At 38.0% G+C, this 23,104-nt stretch overlaps 2 protein-coding genes across 2 annotated transcripts; both read left to right on the forward strand.

The window, feature by feature from the left end:
- On the forward strand, positions 1-3,818 carry LOC131156682 (jasmonate-induced oxygenase 2-like). Its single transcript, XM_058110545.1, has 3 exons — positions 1-507; positions 1,389-1,716; positions 3,227-3,818. The coding sequence occupies exons 1-3, from the start codon at positions 35-37 to the stop codon at positions 3,494-3,496; spliced, it is 1,071 nt and encodes a 356-aa protein (XP_057966528.1). The 5' UTR covers positions 1-34; the 3' UTR covers positions 3,497-3,818.
- Positions 3,819-8,348: 4,530 nt separating this feature from the next.
- LOC131156683 (jasmonate-induced oxygenase 2-like) lies at positions 8,349-11,612 on the forward strand. Its single transcript, XM_058110546.1, has 3 exons — positions 8,349-8,880; positions 9,299-9,626; positions 11,021-11,612. The coding sequence occupies exons 1-3, from the start codon at positions 8,408-8,410 to the stop codon at positions 11,288-11,290; spliced, it is 1,071 nt and encodes a 356-aa protein (XP_057966529.1). The 5' UTR covers positions 8,349-8,407; the 3' UTR covers positions 11,291-11,612.
- Positions 11,613-23,104: the final 11,492 nt, after the last annotated feature.

Genomic DNA, 23,104 nt, shown 5'->3' on the forward strand with positions numbered 1-23,104 from the left:
CTTTGAGCAGCAGCCTGAAACTTCTACAGCAGCCATGGGAGAGGTCGATCCTGCCTTCATCCAAGACCTGGAACACAGGCCTAGTCCTAAATTCATCGAAGCCGGAGGAATTCCGTTGATCGATCTCTCGGCTGCGAATTCTCCCGACGCTCTGTCGAACCCCAGCGCGATCGCCGGCCTCGTTGCCGAGATAGGCGAGGCGTGCGAGAATTGGGGATTCTTCCAAGTAATCAACCACGGGGTGCCGGCGGAGATTCGAGAGAGGATTGAGAACGCGGCGAGGGAGTTCTTCGCGCAGCCGGCGGAGGAGAAGCGGAAGGTGAGGAAGGACGAGAGGCGGGCGTTGGGGTATTGCGCCACGGAGCACACCAAGAACGTAAGGGACTGGAAAGAGGTGTTTGATTTTATTTCGAAAGTTCCGACGGTGATTCCGGCGTCGCACGAGGCCGATGATCGGGAATTGAAGGAGCTGGTCAATCAGTGGCCGGAGTATCCTCCCGACCTAAGGTGCTGTGCTGCATATTATTCGTAACACTACATACACTCTGCATCGAAGATTTATGCAGGGTTTGGGAACATGAATTTTAAAAATAAAATTGAAATTTATAAATTTTTTTTAAAATTTAATAAATCCAGGATTAATTGCAATTTATTTATTTATTTCATCAGAAACACACACTTGAAATATTTTAGAGATTTGTTTTGGGTAATTTCATGATAATTTCATTCCTTTGCTATTATGTCTTTTCGGACTAAATGACTCTAATGAATTTTGATGGTTTGACTTTAATGTCTCATAATATAATAAGCTATTATTATATATACAATGTAGACAATAATTATATGAAACAAGGATTGAAAGTGTGAGACTACATCATCCCATTTATTTTCATTAATCAAATTATTCTGTGTTGAAGGTTTTTTTAGTGAAGATTGATAAACTTTTTAGGAAATATATTTAATTTGATACATATTTTTAATAGTTTTGTGTTAAAAATATATTTATTCTTCATATAAAATAGACATCTTATTTCAATAGTGAGATTTTTAAAACTATCATTTTATGTAATTTTTTAATAATTTTAAATTAAGGATCTGTTCAGGTGTGAAAAATATTTTTTAATTTTTATTTTAGTTTTTCAAAAAATTAAAAACCTTAGTTTATTTTTTTATTTTTACAGACATATATGAATAATAATAAATAGTTATGGTATTATTTGTTTGTATAAATAATTTTATTTTTTAAAAAAAATAATTATAAAAATGTCACCTAATTTTTAATTTTTTAAATTTATATAAAAACATTATTTAAAAAATAAATTTAAAAAATAATATTTTTTAAAAAAATTTCTTACTTTTAATTTGAAATTTGAATGTGATATGAGCAGGGACGTATGCGAAGAATATGGAGGAGAAATGGAGAAACTGGCTTTTAAATTGCTGGGACTCATCTCCCTGAGCTTGGGGTTGCCGGCAGACAGATTGAATGGCTTCTTCGAAGACCATACCGCCTTCATGCGGCTGAATCACTACCCTCCCTGCCAAGCTCCTCACCTGGCTCTGGGCATCGGCCGCCACAAGGATTCTGGTGCGCTCACCGTCCTTGCTCAGGACGACGTCGGTGGCCTTGAAGTCAAGCGCAAGGCAGATGGAGTGTGGGTTTTCGCCAAGCCCACGCCCGATGCCTATATCATCAATGTCGGTGATATTGTTCAGGTACTCCTCACCCTCAAGATCCCCACATTGAACATTTGCTTAACTTCGAATTAGCTTAGTTAGTGTTTGGATTTTGAGTCTTGAATTGAATTTGGATGAAATTCACTATAATTTTATGTTATATTTTATTTAAAATTCACATAAAACCAAATTTAAAGTTGAAGAATCGAACTCTCAAAGACAGAGTTAGTATAAACTGGGTCACTTGGGCGTTGTAATTTAGGGGCTAGGGCTTGCTTTAAAGTGATTTGGAGGATAGGATGCCCTTCCTAGTCGAGTCTTAGGAATTGGTACATAACCCTTGATTGGATTTTGCACATAACCTTTGATGACTTGATCCCAATGTTCCGGGTCAATACCGCCATGATTTCTATGGGTTTTAGGGATAGTTTAGAAAAGTACTTTTTAAAATAAGTATTTTTTGAGTGTAAATTAGACACTATTTATTGATAGATGCACTTAATTTAAGTACCTATAGTAAATACTTACATTTTCAGACAATTCAAATGGCAGCTTAGACCCCTTGAGGAAGCACTTGCCACGCTGGGCCACTTTAGGCTTGGCTAAGTACTCTCTGCGTGCATTTGATGTAACACAATTGTAGGACAAGATCGATTGGAGGGGGGATTTAGCTCCTTTATGGGCTAGATTAGCCAATCTTATGCTGCCAAATGAAGGGAGCAGGGACCCTTACATTATGTTAGGTAAGAAGGAACAATGAGGGAAGAAAATGTAGGGACAGCTTTGCACCTTCATTTTCCTTTCTAGGAATTGAAAGGAAAGCAAATGATTTGTCAACTCACATTGAAAACACAGGATACTTGCCCATCTATATTGCCTCTTTTCCACATGGTTCTCTCAAGTGAATAAGAACTCAGCAACATTGAATTTTGTCCAAGGTAGAAATCATAAATGCTAAAAAAATTTGTAGGGATCGTCCCCAAGGGTGACTTAGGTGGTAAACTCAAGGCTTTTCTGATTAAATGATCAGGATTCAAGTTTTGAGTATTACGACTTTTTATTTGAGATAATACCTTAATACTTAAGTGGAGAAGGGTAGAGAGGCCGACCCATTAATTCAGTCGATTAGAGTGTCCAAAGGGCCTTGGACACCACTGTTTAAAAAAAAAAAAAATGCTGGGGATTTATTAAAGTTTTGTCATCCCGCAATGTAGTTGCATCTGACAGGATACCTTCTTGCTGCTTTTTTGATCATTATAAAAAAAAAAAAAAACTTTGGGTGGATGCACGCTGCTTTTATCATAAATTCTTAAAAATGCAAATGTTAAAAGTAAAATTTGCCAAATCCAATGGCCTTTACCTCTAGTACTCTGTCACCACGTGGGACTGATGGACTCCTACAGTGACATCCGAAAAGAATGCTCGGAACTAATCATGTCCACCTACTCTTTTTTCCCAACTGAAAAAACTGTTGCCAAGAACCTGAATTGATTGCAATAATTCAAGAATCTTTTGGAGTATTAGCTGACGAAATGAGAAAATTGTGCAGGTTTGGAGCAATGACAGATATGAGAGCGTGGAGCACAGGGTGAAGGTGAATCCCGATAGAGAAAGGTTCTCCATTCCTTACTTCTTGAACCCGTCTCAGCATGTCAATGTGCAGCCTCTGAAGGAATTGACAAGTGAAGAAAACCCTGCCAAGTACGAGGAATACAACTGGGGAAAGTTCTTTGCCAACCGAAAACGCAGCAATTCCAAGAAGCTCAATGTTGAAAACATTCAAATTTACCATTTTAAGAAGCAAGAACAATCAATCTAGTAATAGAAAAGAAAAAGGAGTGCTATCTATCTGTAATTAAGGAATAATAAGCTGTTTCAGCTTCTTGTATACGTTATGTTGTATATGGTAGTCGCTTTGGGAAGATGGTGTTTCCAATGGAGGACAATAATGGATAGAGGATGGTATGTTGTATTTTGTAGTCACTTTGGGAAGATGGTGATGACAATAATGGATAGAGAATGGTATCTTGTATATGGGGACAGAAAATTGGGATTCACCACCCTTGGCCTCAGGTCAGCCACTGATTGTAATATATACCACTAGCTCTATATGAATGAGACATTCGAAAAGTTTTTATCAAGTTTGACCCTTCGACATTAATATTATCAAGATTCATTTGGGAATATCGATTTTATTTTAAATTTACAGCATATTTTTGGAATTCGATAAATTTAATACAATTTTCTTTCTGATGGAAATCTAATGAAGTTGACGTCTCTGCAGACATATATAGTCCAAGGTACTACTCTCCCCTTGTTTGCTGTTGCTTTCCCTCCATGGTAGGGGCCATACAGAACTCATAACTTCCGTGTCCAGCTGTTGACTAAGCATTTAAGTAAGCATGAGATTAATATATGAATGGTTTGTCTTCCACATTATTAGTATCTGTAAGAACCATTTGCATTCAAAGATACCAAGTTCAAATGATTTTTGTTAGCTTTTCACATCTTCAGAGCTACCTTCGGGCTTCACGTTTGCTCTTTCAACCTACGGATTCAGCCCCATTACATTCCATGTGATAATCGTTGGGTTCATGAGCAGTGAGAAGAAAAACCCTCACATTAATTTCCTCCTCTTTCAACCTACGGATTCAGCCCCATTACATTCCATGTGATAATCGTTGGGTTCATGAGCAGCGAGAAGAAAAACCCTTACATTAATTTCCTCCTCTTTTTTGAAGATGCCCCTTTGCCATTGCTACCAGTGCAGGATAATTTTTCAGCCCTCTAATTTTTTTATTCTTTACTTTTATGTTCCTGCAGCATCATTGTTTTTCTACTGTACTCCATATCATGTGTTAAGCCCATAATTCGGTATTGTTGTTTATGGTGTAACTCTTATACTTGTTGAGTCACTAAACTCAGTTCAAATTCGGGGTTTTCAGGATTGTTTGAGATTTCTTTTGACAAATTAAATAAACATGCAAAATAAATCCTACTCCTAACATGCACTGAATTTAATAATGAGAAACAGAAATCCTACGTTTGATCAAGTAAGAGTTGAAACATGCGTTAAACTTTGGACAAACCTAAAAATGATAATTTTCCTACGTAAATTAAAACACACAAGTCTAAAAATTTCAATCGAATGCAAACTCAAGAACCAAAGATTTTACGCAATTAAGAACTAACCAAGGATTAACTTCTAAAGAAAAACAACCAACTTAAATCAATAGGAGGGTATTTTTTTTTTCTTTGATATTTTATTCTCTTTTTTTAAGAAATCAAACCGATCAAAATCAAGGAGAAGTTAAATCAAGCAAAAAGTAAATCTAATACTAATGTTAATTAATGGAGAAGAAAGTAATAAACTTTAGTAAACACACCCAACCAATAATTAAAAAAAATAAAACTTTAAAGGAAACTCTAATAAATTAATCAATAGTCAACCAAGATGTAAACTACTTAAAGGAAATAACAAATAAATAAAAAAGAAAGGAAGAGTTTTTTATTCTTTGCCTGTGTGGAAGGATGCAACATCAGCCATGGTAGCTTAAGGAAGCTTCGATTTTTGCTGGCGGTTGGAAGGAGGAACAACTTGGGCGTGGCAGCTGCTGGTGTAGCCTTGGGGTCTTCAACAACCATAGAAGGAGCAGAGCTTGTTCACATTAGCAATGGTGGAGTCCTCCTCAACAACACAGCAGCCAAGCACAGTTGACAACAACAGGATCCGCTCGGGTCTTCCTCCTACAGCAGCAAGGGCAGGAGTGGCACCAGGCCGTGGAGTAGTAGAGGAAGAAGAAGAAGAAGAGGGAAGCAGCAGCGGTGACTGGTCGGAGCAAAGCAGCAGTGGCGGCAACTGGCCGGAGCAGAGCAGCAGACCTCTCAGAGCAAGGGGTTCGTGAGAAGATAAGGGAGAGAAGGGAGAGAAGAGGAAAGGGGAAGAAGAAGGAAGAAGAGGGAGAGGAGGTAGAAAGAAGGGGAGGAGAGTTGAAAGAGAGTTCAGGGAGAGAAGAAAAGATATATATATATATATATATATATATATATATATATATATATATATTCTTTCTCTTACACAACAGACAGCCCCAGCTCTCTCTTCTTCCTTCTCTCCCTCACGCACATCTCCTCTCCTTTCTTCTCTCTCTGAACTCTCTTTCAACTCTCCTATATATATAGGGGGACGGGGGGAAGAGACCTACCCGCATACACCCACAAAGACCCAGCTGCATGGCCGGGTCAAATCAAAACTTTTTTTTTTTATTTTAATTTTTTTCTTTTTTTTTTCTTCTTGTTTCTTCTTTTTCTTTCCTAAAGAGTATGCCCACTTTTTATAATCCTAAAGCCCTCTCTTGAAGTTCGAAACACGAAAGTCGTAGAGCACCCCCTTTGCATTCTCTTGAATTTCAAATCGTCTCAATTGGAGCTCGAACGAAAACTTTACGCGCAAATTATAAAACGATGCCGGTTTCAGCTTCCAATAATTTTCCTACGATAAAAAAATGCCAAAAATTGATAAATTACTCAATAAAACCCAATTATTATGAATATGACATAGTATTAAATATTGAGAGTAATTAGGTATTTATTTTAAAAATATAAGCCTCAATGCATGAATTAAAACGCTTAATTATGCAATTTAAGCGCATAATCATCTATAAGAGACAAGAAGCAAGAGAAGAGAACTTGTGTACAAGAGACACTCTTAGATAGAGTAGAGATAGGGTAGATTAGTACAACAATTAGCACAATATACTTCAAAGTAAATTCAATATAAAGTAATTGAAGCTTAATGAAATTATATCACCGAATTAATCTTCTTTTGATTGAAAGATTCAGACTTTGAAAGCACAATTTCAGTGTGAGAATCAGCAAGAACTCAGTTGAGTGTGCAGCAAAATGTTAGCAAGAGAGCTTTAGTGAATTGAAAGTACTTGAGAGTTCTTTAATTGCTATAGGTATTTCTTAGTGATTAAAATCCATGTCTTGGGGGCTATTTATAGAGTTTAAAAAGTTAAATCCTTGCTCCCCAAGTTTACTTGGAGTGTTGGTCAAGTTTGTAAAAGAATTGAACCCCAAGAAACCAATTTAAAAATAATTCCCGTTGGTATTTTAAAATACTGTTCGAGTGGCAGTTAATTGGTATGACAAGGCAGGCGCCTGTCTTAGTTCAAATTCAAAACTCAGAACACTGGCAGTCACCTGTCAAAACACAAGCCGACGCCTATCAGGCATGTCAAGCACCTATCAGCAGCATGACACCTTTCTATCTGTCAGTTCTTAAAAAACACAAAATGGGCAGTCACCTAGGAGGTTTGAGCAGGTGCTTGGGCATTCAAAAACTTTTTTTTTTTTTTTAAGAATTTGACTTTGAAAACCTTTTTATATTTGAGACCTTTATAATTTATGACTTTAGAAAACATATTTCAAGGTCTTTATAAAAATGGTTTCTTAGATTTTAACTTGTCCTAAAGAGCTTGAATCATTTTTATATTGAGTCTTATTTGAAGTACTTACAGAAAGACTTTCTTAGGACTTTAAATCTTTTAGGTCTTGGAGTCTTCATGCATGTCCTTACTTTGAGTCCTTTCTTTTAGCTTTGTCTTCCTTTGGCTCCATCTTGTCTTTAAACTTTAATATACTTTAAGCTTTTAACAAGTCCTCTTTAACATCCATGCTTTGACTCTTTAAGCTTTATTTGATCATCTTTCTTTGGAACATAAACTTTGAATGATCCTTATGAGCATTTGACTTTGTATTCATATACTTGAGTCCTGAAATATCATCACTTAACCAAATATGTTAGCTACATCTTATTTGTTATCATCAAAATAAGATTTTAAGCCTTATAAGACCAACATCAACCTTTGATGAAAATTCAGGAAAGCACTTGTCACCTCTTCTAAATTAAGAGACTTTTCTCCCCATGTAAGTTTCAAATGGGGCTTATAGGTCTTGGGGTCATTGATGCATGATGCTTCATTAGATGTTATAATTTTATATCGAGTGTGTATTAGAAAAATTTTAATGATATAGTGAAGTCAAGTGGCCAAAATAGACAATATTTTAATAGACTAAAGTCGAAATCTTTACTTTTTGATATTAGAATCATATTGAAAATAGTGTCATTTGTGAAGTGTACACAGTAGCGCGACCATTTTGATGAGAAGAGATTAGATGAAACCAATAAGTTGGAATAAGTTATAAACGATGACTTGATATATATTGGTGAAATCTAGTTTGATTCAATCATTAAGCCATTAGATCTTGAGTTAACTAAAAAAATGGAATTTAAAAAAAAATTCCTGCTCACTTGAGTCTCAATCAATCCACTTGAATATATAAGTCATTTTTGAATACTTACTTTTTGTTTGCCGGCATGAATTTTGACCTGAAAAAAATCTACTTATGAGTTTGTCTCACATTAAAAAACATAATAAAATGATGAGTAGTTACGAGTTTGTCTCACAAAATTAATTTTGTGAAGATTTATTATATATTTGAAAGATGAGATGGGGAAGGCAATACTGTTACTATGTGCCCAATTGAGCCCATAGAATAAATAAATAAAAAGAAAAAAAAAATAAACTAATTAATATTAAACTAAAATAAAAAAAGTGTCCCGATTCAATGTACCTCAAACCAGCCACTCCAACGCTATATATTTACCCACCTTTTATTTTTGTCTACTTAGCTTTGAGCAGCAGCCCAAACTTCTACAGCAGCCATGGGAGAGGTCGATCCTGCCTTCATCCAAGACCTGGAACACAGGCCTAGTCCCAAATTCATCGAAGCCGGAGGAATTCCGTTGATCGATCTCTCGGCTGCGAATTCTCCCGACGCTCTGTCGAACCCCAGCGCGATCGCCGGCCTCGTTGCCGAGATAGGCGAGGCGTGCGAGAATTGGGGATTCTTCCAAGTAATCAACCACGGGGTGCCGGCGGAGATTCGCGAGAGGATTGGGAACGCGGCGAGGGAGTTCTTCGCGCAGCCGGCGGAGGAGAAGCGGAAGGTGAGGAGGGACGAGGGGCGGGTGTTGGGGTATTATGACACGGAGCACACCAAGAACGTAAGGGACTGGAAAGAGGTGTTTGATTTTATTGCGAAAGTTCCGATGGTGATTCCGGCGTCGCACGAGGCTGATGATCGGGAGTTGAAGGAGCTGGTCAATCAGTGGCCGGAGTATCCTCCTGACCTAAGGTGCTGTGCTGCATATTCGTAACACTACAAACACTCTGCATCGAAGATTTATGCAGGGTTTGGGAATTTGAAATTAAAATTTATATGATTTTTTTTAAAATTTAATAAATCCAGAATTAATTGCAATTTATTTATTTATTTCATCAGAAACACACACTTGAAATATTTTAGAGTACATTGGGTATGGAAATATAAAATTCGGACTATAAACTTTAATTTTGCAGATTATATATATACAATTTTTGTTAAATCTATATTTTATATATATATATTCAAATTCAAAATCCAAAATTCATTTATAAAAATTTCAAAATTTAAAATAATTTGTATTCTTTTGTGATCATATTAAAATGTAACATCCGAGGAATAGAATCAGTCGTACCATCTGGTAATTGAAATTTGAATGTGATATGAGCAGGGAGGTATGCGAAGAATATGGAGGAGAAATGGAGAAACTGGCTTTCAAATTGCTCGGACTCATCTCCCTGAGCTTGGGGTTGCCGGCCGACAGATTGAATGGTTTCTTCGAAGACCATACCACCTTCTTGCGGCTGAATCACTACCCGCCCTGCTCAGCTCCTCACCTGGCTCTGGGCGTCGGCCGCCACAAGGATGCCGGTGCCCTCACCGTCCTTGCTCAGGACGACGTCGGTGGCCTTGAAGTAAAGCGCAAGGCAGATGGAGTGTGGGTTTTCGCCAAGCCCACGCCCGATGCCTATATCATCAATGTCGGTGATATTGTTCAGGTACTACTCACCCTCAAGATCCCCACATTGAACATTTGCTTAACTTCGAATTAGCTTAGTTAGTGTTTGGATTTTGAGTCTTGAATTGAATTTGAGTGGATTTGGATGAAAGTCACTATAATTTTATGTTATATTTTATTTAAAATTCACATAAAACCAAATTTAAAGTTGAAGAATCGAACTCTCAAAGACAGAGTTAGTATAAACTGGGTCACTTGGGCGTTGTAATTTAGGGGCTAGGGCTTGCTTTGAAGTGATTTGGAGGATAGGATGCCCTTCCTAGTCGAGTCTTAGGAATTACATAACCCTTTTTTGGATTTTGCACATAACCTTTGATGACTTGATCCCAATGTTCTGGGTCAATACCGCCATGATTTCTATGGGTTTTAGTGATAGTTTAGAAAAGTACTTTTTAAAATACGTATTTTTTTGAGTGTAAATTAGACATTATTTAATGATAGATGCACTTAATTTAAGTACCTATAGTAAATACTTACATTTTCAGACAATTCAAATGGCAGCTTAGACCCCTTGTGGAAGCACTTGCCACGCTGGGCCACTTTAGGCTTGGCTAAGTACTCTCTGCGTGCATTTGATGCAACACAATTGTAGGACAAGATCGATTGGAGGGGGGATTTAGCTCCTTTACGGGCTAGATTAGCCAATCTTATGCTGCCAAATGAAGGGAGCAGGGACCCTTACATTATGTTAGGTAAGAAGGAACAATGAGGGAAGAAAATGTAGGACAGCTTTGCACCTTCATTTTCCTTTCTAGGAATTGAAAGGAAAGCAAATGATTTGTCACTCACATTGAAAACACAGGATACTTGCCCATCTATATTGCCTCTTTTCCACATGGTTCTCTCAAGTGAATTAGAACTCAGCAGCATTGAATTTTGTTCAAGGTAGAAAGCATAAATGCTAAAAAAAATTGTGGGATCATTCCAAGGGTGACTTAGGTGGTAAACTCTAGGCTTTTCTGATTAAATGATTAGGATTCAAGTTTTGTGTATTACGACTTTTCATTTGGAATAATATCTTAATACTTAAGTAGAGAAGAGTAGAGGGTGGACCCATTCTTGCTGCTTTTTTGATCATTACTAAAAAAAAAAAAAAAACTTTGGGTGGATGTACGCTGCTTTTATCATAAATTCTTAAAAATGCAAATGTTAAAAGTAAAATTTGCCAAACCCAATGGCCTTTACCTCTAGTCCTCTGTCACCATGTGGGACTGATGGACTCCTACAGTGACATCCGAAAAGAATGCTCGGAACTAATCATGTCCACCTACTCTTTTTTCCCAACTGAAAAAACTGTTGCCAAGAACCTGAATTGATTGCAACAGTTTAAGAATCTTTTGGAGTATTAGCTGACGAAATGAGAAAATTGTGCAGGTTTGGAGCAATGATAGATACGAGAGTGTGGAGCACAGGGTGAAGGTGAATCCCGAGAGAGAAAGGTTCTCCATTCCTTACTTCTTCAACCCGTCTCAACATGTCAATGTGCAGCCTCTGGAGGAATTGACAAGTGAGGAAAACCCTGCCAAGTACGAGGAATACAACTGGGGAAAGTTCTTTGCCACCCGAAAGCGCAGCAATTTCAAGAAGCTCAATGTTGAAAACATCCAAATTTACCATTTTAAGAAGCAAGAACAATCAGTCTAGTAATAGAAAAGAAAAAGGAGTGCTATCTATCTGTAATTAAGGAATAATAAGCTGTTTCAGCTTCTTGTATACGTTATGTTGTATATGGTTGTCGCTTTGGGAAGATGGTGTTTCCAATGGAGGACAATAATGGATAGAGGATGGTATGTTGTATTTGGTAGTCACTTTGGGAAGATGGTGTTGGCAATAATGGATAGAGGATGGTATGTTGTATATGGGGACAGAAAATTGGGATTCAGCCCCCTTGGCCTCAGGTCAGCCACTGATTGTAATATATACCACTAGCTGTATATGAATGAGACATTCAAAAACTTATTATCAAGCTTGACCCTTCGACATTAGTATTATCAAGATGCATCTGGGAATATAGATTTTATTTTAAATTTACAGCATATTTTTGGAATTCGATAAATTTAATACAATTTTCTTTCTGATGGAAATATAATGAAGTTGACATCTCTGCAGACATATACAGTCCAAGGTGCCACTCTCCCCTTGTTTGCTGTTGCTTTCCCTCCATAGCAGGGGCCATACAGAACCAGCTGTTGACTAAGCATTTAAGTAAGCCTGAGATTAATAAATGAATGGTTTGTAATTACATTTTCCTTCCAAGACACTATTGTCTTCCACATTATTAGTATCTGTAAGAACCATTTGCATTCAAAGATACCAAGTTCAAATGATTTTTGTTAGCTTTTCACATCTTCAGAGCTACCTTCAGGCTTCACGTTTGTTTTTTCAACTTACGGATTCAGCCCCATTACATTCCATGTGATAATCGTTGGGTTCATGAGCTGAAAGAAGAAAAACCCTTACATAATTTCCTCCTCTTTTTTGAAGATGCCCCTTTCCTATTGCAACCAGTGCAGGATAATTTTTCAGCCCCCTAATTTTTTTATTCCTTTTATGTTCCTGCAGCATCATTGTTTTTCTACTATACTCCATATCATGTGTTAAGCCCATAATTCGGTATTGTTGTTTATGGTGCAACTCTTATGCTTGTTAGGACTCATCAACAAAGGAAGAAGAAAAGCATATGAAGATATTGGTGTTGGTCAGCAGGGACTTGTCGACGAGTGCCCTGTGCTCGTCGATGAGTAGATATCGAGAGACAAAAAATTGTAAAGTTTTTGAGATACTGAGAGTAGAAAAATGGGCTCATCGATGAGTGGCTGTACTAGTCAACGAGTGACCTTCTTTATCTTGTCGATAAGTGCCTTGTTCTCGTCGACGAGTCCATCTGGGCTGCGAGAAATAATTTGAATTTTGAATTGGAACGTTGGAGTGGTTGGGAATTCGGTGGGAGAGCTCCAAAGGAGTCTTATTTATATCCTTCTGGGCATATTTTGATAAAAGGAGAGAGATCATTGAGAAGTGTATTGTGTACTTACAAATTTCTCAGTGAAATTCTTGTACCGATTGCTTTTGTGGATGTAGGTTTTACTGAACCATGTATATTGTTGTGTTGTTCTCTTTATTTACTTTCTGAATTACTGGTTGTGTTTACATTGTGTTGGTGCTTCATCATTTGTTGTGTTTTTCTTATTCCGCTGGTGCATCCTATATCCGATTTCCACAACAAATTTGTGTCAAATCGTTGTTGTCATAGCGCCAAGATCATCTTTTGCAAGATTTGACATTGTCAAATTTGATGGAACTGGAAATTTTGTTTTGTGGTAAAGGAGAGTAAAAGATATACTTGTGCAATAAGGGATGACAAAGGCCCTACATGATGTTCAGCCGAATGGTATGGATGAGGCAACATGGGGAGAATTGCAAGCAAAGGCCATTTGTACAATATGCTTGTGTTTGGCCGATGAAGTGCTCTATCGTGTGATGGAGAAGGATTCTCCTGCAGCTGTGTGGCGAAAGTTAGAAAGCCGGTACATATCCAAATCACTCAATAATAAACTTTTTCTTAAGCAACGTCTCTATTGACTTAAGATGGTTAAAGGTTTAAACTTAGATCAACATATCAATGCCTTTAATCAAATCATAAGTGATTTGATGCGGGTTGATGTTAAGTTTGACGAAAATGATAAGACTTTGATGTTACTAAACTCTTTGCGAGTGACTCATGCTTATGAGAATTTAGTTACCACCCTTACATAGGGAGAAGAGTCTCTTGATTTAGAAGAGGTGACAAATGCTTTACGAAATTTTCATCCAAGGTTGAAAATATGTGATGAAAGAGAAGGACTTGTGGTAAAAGGTAACAAAGAGCGTAGAAAAGGAAAATCTAAATATGGATCGAGTTAGAAATCCTGTGCTCAATCCAAGAAGAAAAAGGATATCCGGTGTTACAAGTGCGGTAGAAAAGGGCATGTTAAACCGGAATGTCCGGATTTGAAGAAAAGTGATGCTGAAAAGTATGAAGAGGCTTTAAAATTAGCAAATGCGGTTCAAGAAGGAGATTCAGTTTGCAATGATGACTGTTAACTGTCCCAACTTAGGGGTATATAGAGTTAGTGACTCTTTTTGTGTATTTAAAATTTTCTCTACAAAATATAACTCTCGGAAAGATATAAGAAATTATATCACTATATAAATATAAATCATGCACAAGATAAAAAATAAAGAGTGTAAGGGAGAGAAAACTTAACACTAAAGTTTTAACGTGGTTTGGCACCAAGCCTATGTCAACGCCTTAGCACCAAGTCACAGATTCCACAATCCACTATGAATAGTCTTTCACCGGAGGAGCAAGCCTTACAACTCAGGTACCAAACCCTACACTCGGGAACAAATCCCTACCATGCTCACCAAGAGCCTTCGGTTCACCAAGAACCTTCACCAAGTTTGGTTCACAAAGAACCTTAAAAGAAAATGCTTTACAAGATGATGCTCTTCAAATGATTTGATTGCAAATACAAAACAAACCTCACACTTAATTTCTCAAGTAATTATTCACACATGATAAATGAACAAGAGAGAATTAAGCACTTGAAATGAAGAACTAAGATGCAAAGTGCTTAGGTTTTGGATTGAAAGATATTTTTTCACTAAATGCTTGTAATAATAATAAAAACCATTTATAAACAAATCTAAGAACTTGTATTTATAGGCAAATATGGGCTACTAGCCGTTTTATGGCCGTTGGGGGGTTTTATTAAAAACCTATTTTGAAAACTAGCTGTTTTTCGCTCGTGGGTGTTTTTTCACCGTCCCACCGTCGATGGTTTTTTTGGGCTCTCTAAAATCATCAACGATTTCCTACATACGTCAACGATTACCCCAAATAACAAAAAGTCATCAACACGAAAGTTGTGTTCCATAGACACCAAGATCACCCTTTTTGGAATTTTCTATCAAAAGTTATGCCCCAAATACCGAAGGGTGTTCAAGAGTTGAGGTACCACTACGTTAGTTGACGATTGCTCTGTTTTTCCTTGTCAAAAAGCCTTTTAATAACTTAAAACATTTTTTAATAAAAGTATATGAAATATATTAAGTCTAACGAAGATCAAAACTTGTCCAAGTGAGTTTTCCCATGACTATAAGATATCTTGTTTTATGAAAACACATTTGAAAACATATTTGGACATTTTATATACTTTTATGTCCTTTATGAAAATATGCTTTGACTTTCTTGAAGCTCTTGGACATAAAACTCGTTTTTATTAAAATCGTGACAAAGTATGAAGAAGTTTATAAAACCAAGATGTTGAAAACTGTTCCCTTATGAAAACATATTTGAGTTTAGGATTCGTTTGACAAACTCTTTGTTTTATATTTGAAAACTATAAATGTCAATTTATGACTTAAGTGAAATTCTATAAACTCAAGTGTCCTAATATGCATATGCAATTTTGCTTAACTCTTGCTCAGAAATCATGCAAGAATCAAAATCGTAAGAGTTACAAAATACACTACCTCAAACACACGCCCATTACATAATTAAACAAAAAGTTTCCTTTGGTTTTGCTAGAGTCCTTTCTGAGTGAGTTTCCATTTGATCTTCCTATTTAAACGTCAACTCGGTCCGATCTTTGCCTTTGATCCTGTACTTCATGTACGTATACTTGTACTAACATTGTAACGACCTGCTATTTAAACGGGGGGTTTTTTTTTTTATTTATAAAAATACTATAACATTTAAAATACTCTGATACCATACTGGATTAAACCCAATCATCAACCTAAGCAGCAAGAAGCAGAGATCAAATAAACATAACCATATGTAATTATATACGATACCAGTGTAACGACTCGAAGAATAATGGTATTTAAATAATAAAAGAAAGGAAAATGGAAACCAGAAATAGAAGGAGGCAGTCGACTTGCGTTCGTCGACGACATTGCACTTTGGAAGGAATAACCAAGGGTAATTGTCAAGGCCTTGTCGACGAACACAGGGGATTTGTCGACGAGGGCATAAGAGGACCTCGTCAACGAGGGCATAAGAGGACCTCGTCGACGAAGGCAACATTTGTTGATGAGGAAATACCGAGAGAGGTTTTGGGCAGTCTGAATTTCGTCAACGAGGAGTGGGTTTCGTCGATGAAATTATTAAAGGATTCGTCGACGAGATGACGTGATTCGTCGACGAATCTAGCCCTATAAATAGTGAAAAACTCGAATTTTGATGGAAATCTTGCGCAGAAACCCTCTCTCTCTCATCCTTCAGTTCTTCCCCCATCTCTCTTCAATTTCGGGCCGGATTTCCGCTGGTTCGACGATCAAAAGCCACCACGACGCTCTTGGGAAAGTTCTCTGCAAGTTTGCCAGAGCGAATCGTCGGTGGGGCTGAGTTGGAAACCATCCCAAATCCAGGATAAGGCCTTCTACTCAGTATTTGGTTAATTGACAGTTGTAGGAAGTGTTATACGCATAGAAAAACTAAACTTTAGTCCTGGGGAATGCTGTTTCCAGGGTGTTGAGTTGGGAACCTTGCGGGTGCGGGACATATTTTTTTCAGGGCTTTTCAGGAATCAGGTAAGGGGATAAACTAAATTAGTATTTTATAAAAAATATGTATATTGTTATAGCATTTGATTTTAGGAAAATAAATATATTTATCTATGATTTATATTTGGGAAAATACTGTTGAAAGTGACGATATGTTAAATATACGAAAAACCTCTTTAGTGTGGCATGAGTAGAAATTAATATGAAATGCTGTTTCTAGGAATGTGTTAATGATACAGATTATTATAATGGAAAACCAGCGTACGGGCTGAGATTTTTATATATTTTGCCGACGTACGGGCCGTGCTATGTGTATGATTTGCCGGCGTACGGGCTGAGCTATGGATATGTTTTCCGGCGTACGGGCCGAGCTATGAAAATGATTTTCCAGCGTACGGGTTGTGCTATGATTTGCCGGTGTACGGGTCGAGCTATAGTAAAATGTGAAATATCGGCATACAGGCCGATGATTTTTCATAATACACGCATATATGCAAAATGATATGATTGATCTGATAATTAATGATATGAGATATCCATGTATCACAGTTTCAGTATATGTTATATGATATCAGAACTTGGTTGGTTTGGTCTAGGCTAGCACTTGCACGGTACCGTTGCTATGTGTCCATAGTCATCATGATCATGATATTTGTGTTAACGCCGCTGTATGAAGTGGTGTGAGATTGGATGGTCAATGTGGTTTATAAGAAGTGTGTGAGCGCCCCTAGTGTACGGACCAGGTTTGGCAGACCCATCAGACTTATATACTGTACTTTTGACTTGGCAGTGGTCGGCCAACCATTGTCAGGTCCCGTCTTCGAGCCACACAACCTAGTCATATGGGGGTAATACATGACAACAACCAGCTAACCTACAAAGAATGTTTTTGTATTATTATTATATGAGATGAAATATGTTTATGAAAATGTAGTATGTTCTGCCATGTTTTGATGGTATATATATGTTTTCCTAGGTTTCACGAAACAGTTACTGAATATGTTCTGTATGATATATGTATAACACAGAATACTCATGTTGCCACACATTGGTATTAGTTTATTTCCCTTATTGAGAGGTGTCTCACCCCAAAATTTTATAAACTTTTTAGGAGCCCTAGATAGGAGAGCGGGAAAAGTCCCGTTGATTTAGTGCTGTTTGTTTGCCCTCTTTGAAGGGTAAGTTTTAGTAGGGACAATTGGATTTTGTGGGAAATGTCCCTAGATCTTGTTTTTGGGATATATATATTGAAATACAGTGGATATAGTGACTATGGTATTTATGGTATTGTGATGTATGGTATAATGAGATGTATATGATTGTATGTTTCTTGCTGCTTAGGCTTTTACTATATGTTCTGATATATCCCTGGTACCACGGGTCTAGGTGGGCTATGATTTGCCGAGCATTGTGTGATATTGTATTTATTGAAAAAAAAAATGTGGAAATTAAGCAGGTTGTCACAGTTTGGTATAAGAGCCTAGGTTGTTAGGTTCTGTAGACTTTAGAATGCAGCAGAAACAATACCAGAGTTTAGGAAATGGTTTGAGGTTTTGTTCTATAGTCTAGAGGTAAGGCTGTTGACCTTATAAGTCATATCCTTGTTTTTGATTATGACAAATACTCTAATATTTAATGGTTAATGAGTTTGTATGCAGGACCAATTGAACGTATCATATGGTGCACGCACATGGCATATGAAGTGAAGACCTGAAGACACTAAAGATCATGTTTATTGTATTTCATTATTATTTGGGTCTGTAATAGTAATTAGGAGAATATCGTCTGTAATAATTAATGTCTTACCTGTATGGTAGGATCGATAAGCTCAAGACCATAGATGGACCTTAGGGAACACCCTTCGGTCGACCGACACAGAACTTTTTCGGTGTCTTTAAATTGGACAAAAATGACCCTAGGACACACACCATTGCACCTATGGTTGTTAGGCACTTGAATAGGGTTTGTGTGATTCAAAACAAGACCGAAATGCACACATTGTGCACTTTTGGCCGACTGAATAAGGCAGTTCATTTTGCCTCGATCGACTGAAACAGGCCTGGGTCAACAGTTGACCAAGGTCCTGGTTGACTGAACCAGTGTAGTTCAAAACTCCTGGTCAACCGAGCTAAAAATGAATACCAACTACTTAGTCGACCGAAGGTCCTCGGAAGAAATCCCAACTGTCTAGTCGACCGAACCATTCAGTTCAAAATGGCATGGTTGATCGAATCTCGAAAAATGGAAAATCACCCTTCGGACATGCACTTTGAGTCGACCGAGTCTCAAGTTCAAAAATGTCCTGGTTGACTAAACCATATGAACTTCGGTCGATCGAAATGGTTCTGGTTGACCGGACCTCTCGGGTTGCCCCTAATTTTTACCGTGGTTAACTTTTTTAAATGAGGTTAAAATAGTAAAATAATTTTAAAACTTTTCTAATAATTCCATATGTGTCCTTAACAGTTATATTTGAGGGGTTGTCTATATATACTTCCTTATTTGGAATAATTAGAAGTACATTAGTAAAACAATTAGCAAATATTCTCTAATTCTCAAAAGCTCTATTTTTCACATCCAAGCTATATTTCTTCATTCTTACTTATCCTCATTGCAAATCTTATTAAGCAAGAGTGTTATTGTGAGTATCTAGTTAAGTTTACACTCTCATTTGTTCTAGTTGATTGATATATATATTTTATCTGAGACTAAACTTAAAGTTTTTCTAAGAGACTTCATTAATAAGTCTTCCATAGGAAAACTTCGTAGAGCTTGTGAGTTTTGCATCATCATTGCAATACACAAGAGTTCATATTGCTTTTTGTTTGTGAAATAAATTGTTGCAAATCGATTTCAAATATCTCGTGTGATTTACTTTGAGAAATATTTTGTTGAGATATTTGTGCATACGCAAAAAGATCTTTGTTGAAATATCCTTTGATTGATTTTATCTTCTTGAACACAAAGATCAAATTATTTTATGAACTAAATATGAATATCTCTTTTGGTTTATATTGAGAAATATTATCTGTTGAGATATTTGAAGTGTGCTTGTGATCTTCGTCTGTGCATTGTGATTGAAATATTATTTTGACACAAAGATCCTATCATTTACACTCTCACGCACTGATTGCTATATTTGCATAAATATTTGAGAGTAGAAACTCAGACTACACCGAGCTTATCAAATCCTATCTCTTGGTAGTGTATTAATTACATTGTGCTTAGTGGTACATAATCAGCTTAGTGTAAGAAGCATTTCCTTGTACGCAAAATTATATACACATCTGTTGTATTTTCAGGCACATGCCTAAAGAGAGAGACTAGCCCTGGAATAGTCCCGAATTGGCTTAGACCCGGTTAGGAAAGCTAGGTGCGTCATCCTGTTAAGGCATGTATGTTAAGGTTAGCCCTGTGCTAATTGACTTGATTGTAATCAGTGTCGCTCCACCTTTAAGTGAGCATTAGTGGAATCCTTGTGTTTGTTAGCTGAGGCGAGGACGTAGGCACAGTTGGCCGAACCCCGATAACATATCGTGTGTTTGTTTATATTTCCACGCTTTACATTTACTGCACATGTATGTTATAGTGTGAATGATGTGCATGATTTAAATTTCCGCATCTTATATTATCTGCACATTTGGAATTGCATTTATTGTCCATAAACTTGTGTAATACTGTTGCTAGTGAATTAACTTGGGGGATAACTTTTTAAATACCAATTCACCCCCCCTCTTGGGAATACACCAAAGCTAACAAGGACTTCCGTGGTAGTTTCTGTGTTTTTCCTGGGGTAACGATTTCAGGAAAACCATAGTAAGCTATTGTCGGATTATGTTCCTAGAATGTAGGATTGGGGATTAGAAATGAGTTAGAAACATTAAGATAAGTGGTGAGGATAGGTGGGTAAATTATAAGGATAGAATTTCTAAGTTGTGCTTGTTGTTTCCAGGAAGGATCCAGGAGGAAGTGGTGCCTATACGAGTGGCAGTGATGGAGCAAAACCATCAGGTGCAACTGGGACAGACTCTGACGTGGTATTACGTAGCGTGGCTCAGCAAGTTATGGCTGAGATCGCTAGGAGCTCGAGGGAGTAGAGTGGTCCATCTACAGGCCAGGGGTGCATTATCGAGAAGTTTACGAAGATGAATCCTCTGGCATTCTTAGGAGGAGTTGATCCTGCAGCCGCTGAGAATTGGATGTAGGAGACCGAGAAAGTCTTGGCTGTGTTGTAGTGTATTGAGGAATAGAGGGTCCTCTTTGCCACCTATAGATTGACGGAAGAGGCTGAGAGGTGGTGGACTGCGGTGAGACTGCTACAGCAACAGAGGGCGACTCCTATATCCATGACATGGGACCGGTTTAAGGATTTATTCTTCGATAGATATTTTCCAGCTATTGTCAGGGAGGCTAAAGTGGAAGAGTTCCTAAGTTTGAAGTAGGGATAGCTATCCGTCTAGTAGTATGCGGTGCGTTTCATCGAGCTCTCTCGTTTTGCCTCATACATTGTTTCTGATGAAGTGAAGAAGGCGAGGTAGTTTGAGAAAGGCTTGAGGCGGAGTATATTCAAGCAGGTGGTGGTGCTGCGGATCCAAGACTTTACTAAGTTAGTCGACAGGGCAGCTTTGACAAAGATTGGTGAGTGTCTCGATGCAGAGGAGTAGGGACAGAGGAAGAGATCTGCATCTACGGACTACCAGTAGGGTCATAGACCGGGTCAGTGGAGGAGAGGAAACCATGGCAGAGGACGAAGACATGAGACGGGAGGATGCGAGGTGCAGGCAGGGTAGGGTCCTTCAGTCTGTCAGACTTGTGGTAAGAGACACTGGGGAGAGTGTCGAGTAGGAGTGGTGATATGCTATCGCTGTGGTAGATCGGGACATATGGTGCAAGACTGCCCTACTCCACCAGATGCAGTTCCAGCTCCCAAACCATACCGGGGAGGTTATCAGGTGCCACGTGGGGGCCAACAGAGGAATATGGCTCCAGCCAGGGTGTTTACTTTAACGCTGGGTGAGGCTGAGATGGCCGGTGACGTGGTGGCAGGTATGGTTATTATGCTTTCTTTTAAAGTTATTGCATTGTTTGATTCAGGAGCTACGCACTCCTTCGTGTCATCAAGGTGTGTTAAATTATATGGGGCTGAAACACAATAATTAGATGTTGAATTGTTGGTATCTACATCGACTGTGTTAGTAGTGAGGTGTAGTAGGGTGGTCTGAGGTTGTCCAATTGATATTCAAGGAAAGACTTTGTCTGCTGATTTGATAATACTGGACATGCACCGGGTTTGATGTTATTTTTGGCATGGATTGGCTAGCAGCTAATTTTGCCAGCATAGATTGCTGAGCATGAGAAGTGATATTCAGATCTCCGGGGGAAGCAGAATTCAAGTTCATAGGGTCGCAAGTGTAATCTCCACCTCAGCTAGTTTAAGCTATTTAGGCCAGAAGACTACTACTGAGTGGTTGTCAGGGGTTTGTGACTGTTGTGAAGGAAATGTCAAAGAATGAATTGAAATTTGCTAGCACGCTTGTAGTAAAGGAGTTTACAGATGTTTTCCCAAATAAGTTACCAAGCTTGCCACCCAATCGTGAGGTAGATTTCCCTATTGATCTACCTTCTAGTACAACATCAATTTCTAAAGTACCTTATCTAATGGCACCGGTAGAATTGGCAGAATTGAAGAATCAGTTGCAAGATCTGCTTGATAAGGGCTTCATATGACCCAATGTATCTCCGTGGGGACCTCTAGTTTTATTTGTGAAGAAGAAAAATGAGACTATAAGGATGTGTATAGACTATAGGGAGATTAATAAAGTGAAAATCAAGAACAAGTATCCTATACCCCGTATCGATGATTTGTTTGACCAGCTCTAGGGTACACAGGTGTATTCAAAGATTGACCTCAAATCCAACTACCATCAGGTAAAAATGAAAGCAGAAGACGTCTCGAAGACGGCCTTCAGGACTAGGTATGGGCATTACGAGTTTCTTGTTATGCCATTTGGTCTGACGAATGCTCCTGTGTTATTTATGGACTTGATGAACAAAGTCTTCCACCAATACCTAGACCAGTTTGTTGTTGTTTTTATTGATGATGTACTGGTCTATTTGAGAATCTATGAGGAGCATGAGACGCACTTGAGGTAGGTTTTGCAGACACTTCGGGAAAAGAAGTTGTACGCCAAGTTCAAATGTGAATTTTGGCTTGAGAAGGTCGTGTTCTTGGGGCATGTTGTATCTGGAGAAGGTATTTCTGTGGATCCTAGAAAGATTGAGGTGGTAGTGAATTGAGCTAGACTGAGAAATGTCCAGGAGATCAGGAGTTTTTTGGGGTTAGCTGGCTATTACTGCTATTTCGTTGAGGGATTTTCAGTTTTGTTAGGACCTTTGACACGACTGACGAGGAAGAATATCCGATTTGAGTGGGACGACAGTTGTGAGCAGAGTTTTCATGAATTGAAGTAAAGGCTAGTCACAACTCCAGTACTGATTATCCCGTATGGGGGTGAGGGTTATACTATCTACAGTGATGCGTCCCTAAAGGGACTTTGCTGTGTATTGATGCAGCATGGCAGGGTGGTGGCATATGCGTCTAGACAATTGAAAGAATATGAAAAGAACTAACCTACCCATGATCTTGAGTTGGCTATAGTGGTACACGCATTGAAAATTTGGAGGCATTATTTGTATGGTGAGCAGTGCAAGATTTTCTCCGACCATAAGAGTTTAAAGTATTTCTTCACTTAGAAGGAATTGAATATGAGACAAGGAAGGTGGTTAGAGTTAATTAAAGATTTTGATTGTACTATCAGTTACCACCCAGGGAAAGCAAATGTGGTAGCTGATGCACTGAGTAGGAAATCTGGGGAATCAACGTTGAGGGCTATAGAGATCCAGCAT

The sequence above is a fragment of the Malania oleifera genome, chromosome 5 (assembly GCF_029873635.1).
Source record: "Malania oleifera isolate guangnan ecotype guangnan chromosome 5, ASM2987363v1, whole genome shotgun sequence".
NCBI lineage: Eukaryota > Viridiplantae > Streptophyta > Magnoliopsida > Santalales > Ximeniaceae > Malania > Malania oleifera.

What these genes read in the sequence shown, in the direction of transcription:
- LOC131156683 (XM_058110546.1), top strand. Translation starts at nt 8,408, where the DNA reads ATGGGAGAGGTCGATCCTGCCTTCATCCAAGACCTGGAACACAGGCCT. An exon ending in GAGTATCCTCCTGACCTAAG is followed by an intron (nt 8,881 to 9,298) that starts GTGCTGTGCTGC and finishes TGATATGAGCAG; the next exon opens with GGAGGTATGCGAAGAATATG. An exon ending in ATGTCGGTGATATTGTTCAG is followed by an intron (nt 9,627 to 11,020) that starts GTACTACTCACC and finishes AAAATTGTGCAG; the next exon opens with GTTTGGAGCAATGATAGATA.
- LOC131156682 (XM_058110545.1), top strand. Translation starts at nt 35, where the DNA reads ATGGGAGAGGTCGATCCTGCCTTCATCCAAGACCTGGAACACAGGCCT. An exon ending in GAGTATCCTCCCGACCTAAG is followed by an intron (nt 508 to 1,388) that starts GTGCTGTGCTGC and finishes TGATATGAGCAG; the next exon opens with GGACGTATGCGAAGAATATG. An exon ending in ATGTCGGTGATATTGTTCAG is followed by an intron (nt 1,717 to 3,226) that starts GTACTCCTCACC and finishes AAAATTGTGCAG; the next exon opens with GTTTGGAGCAATGACAGATA.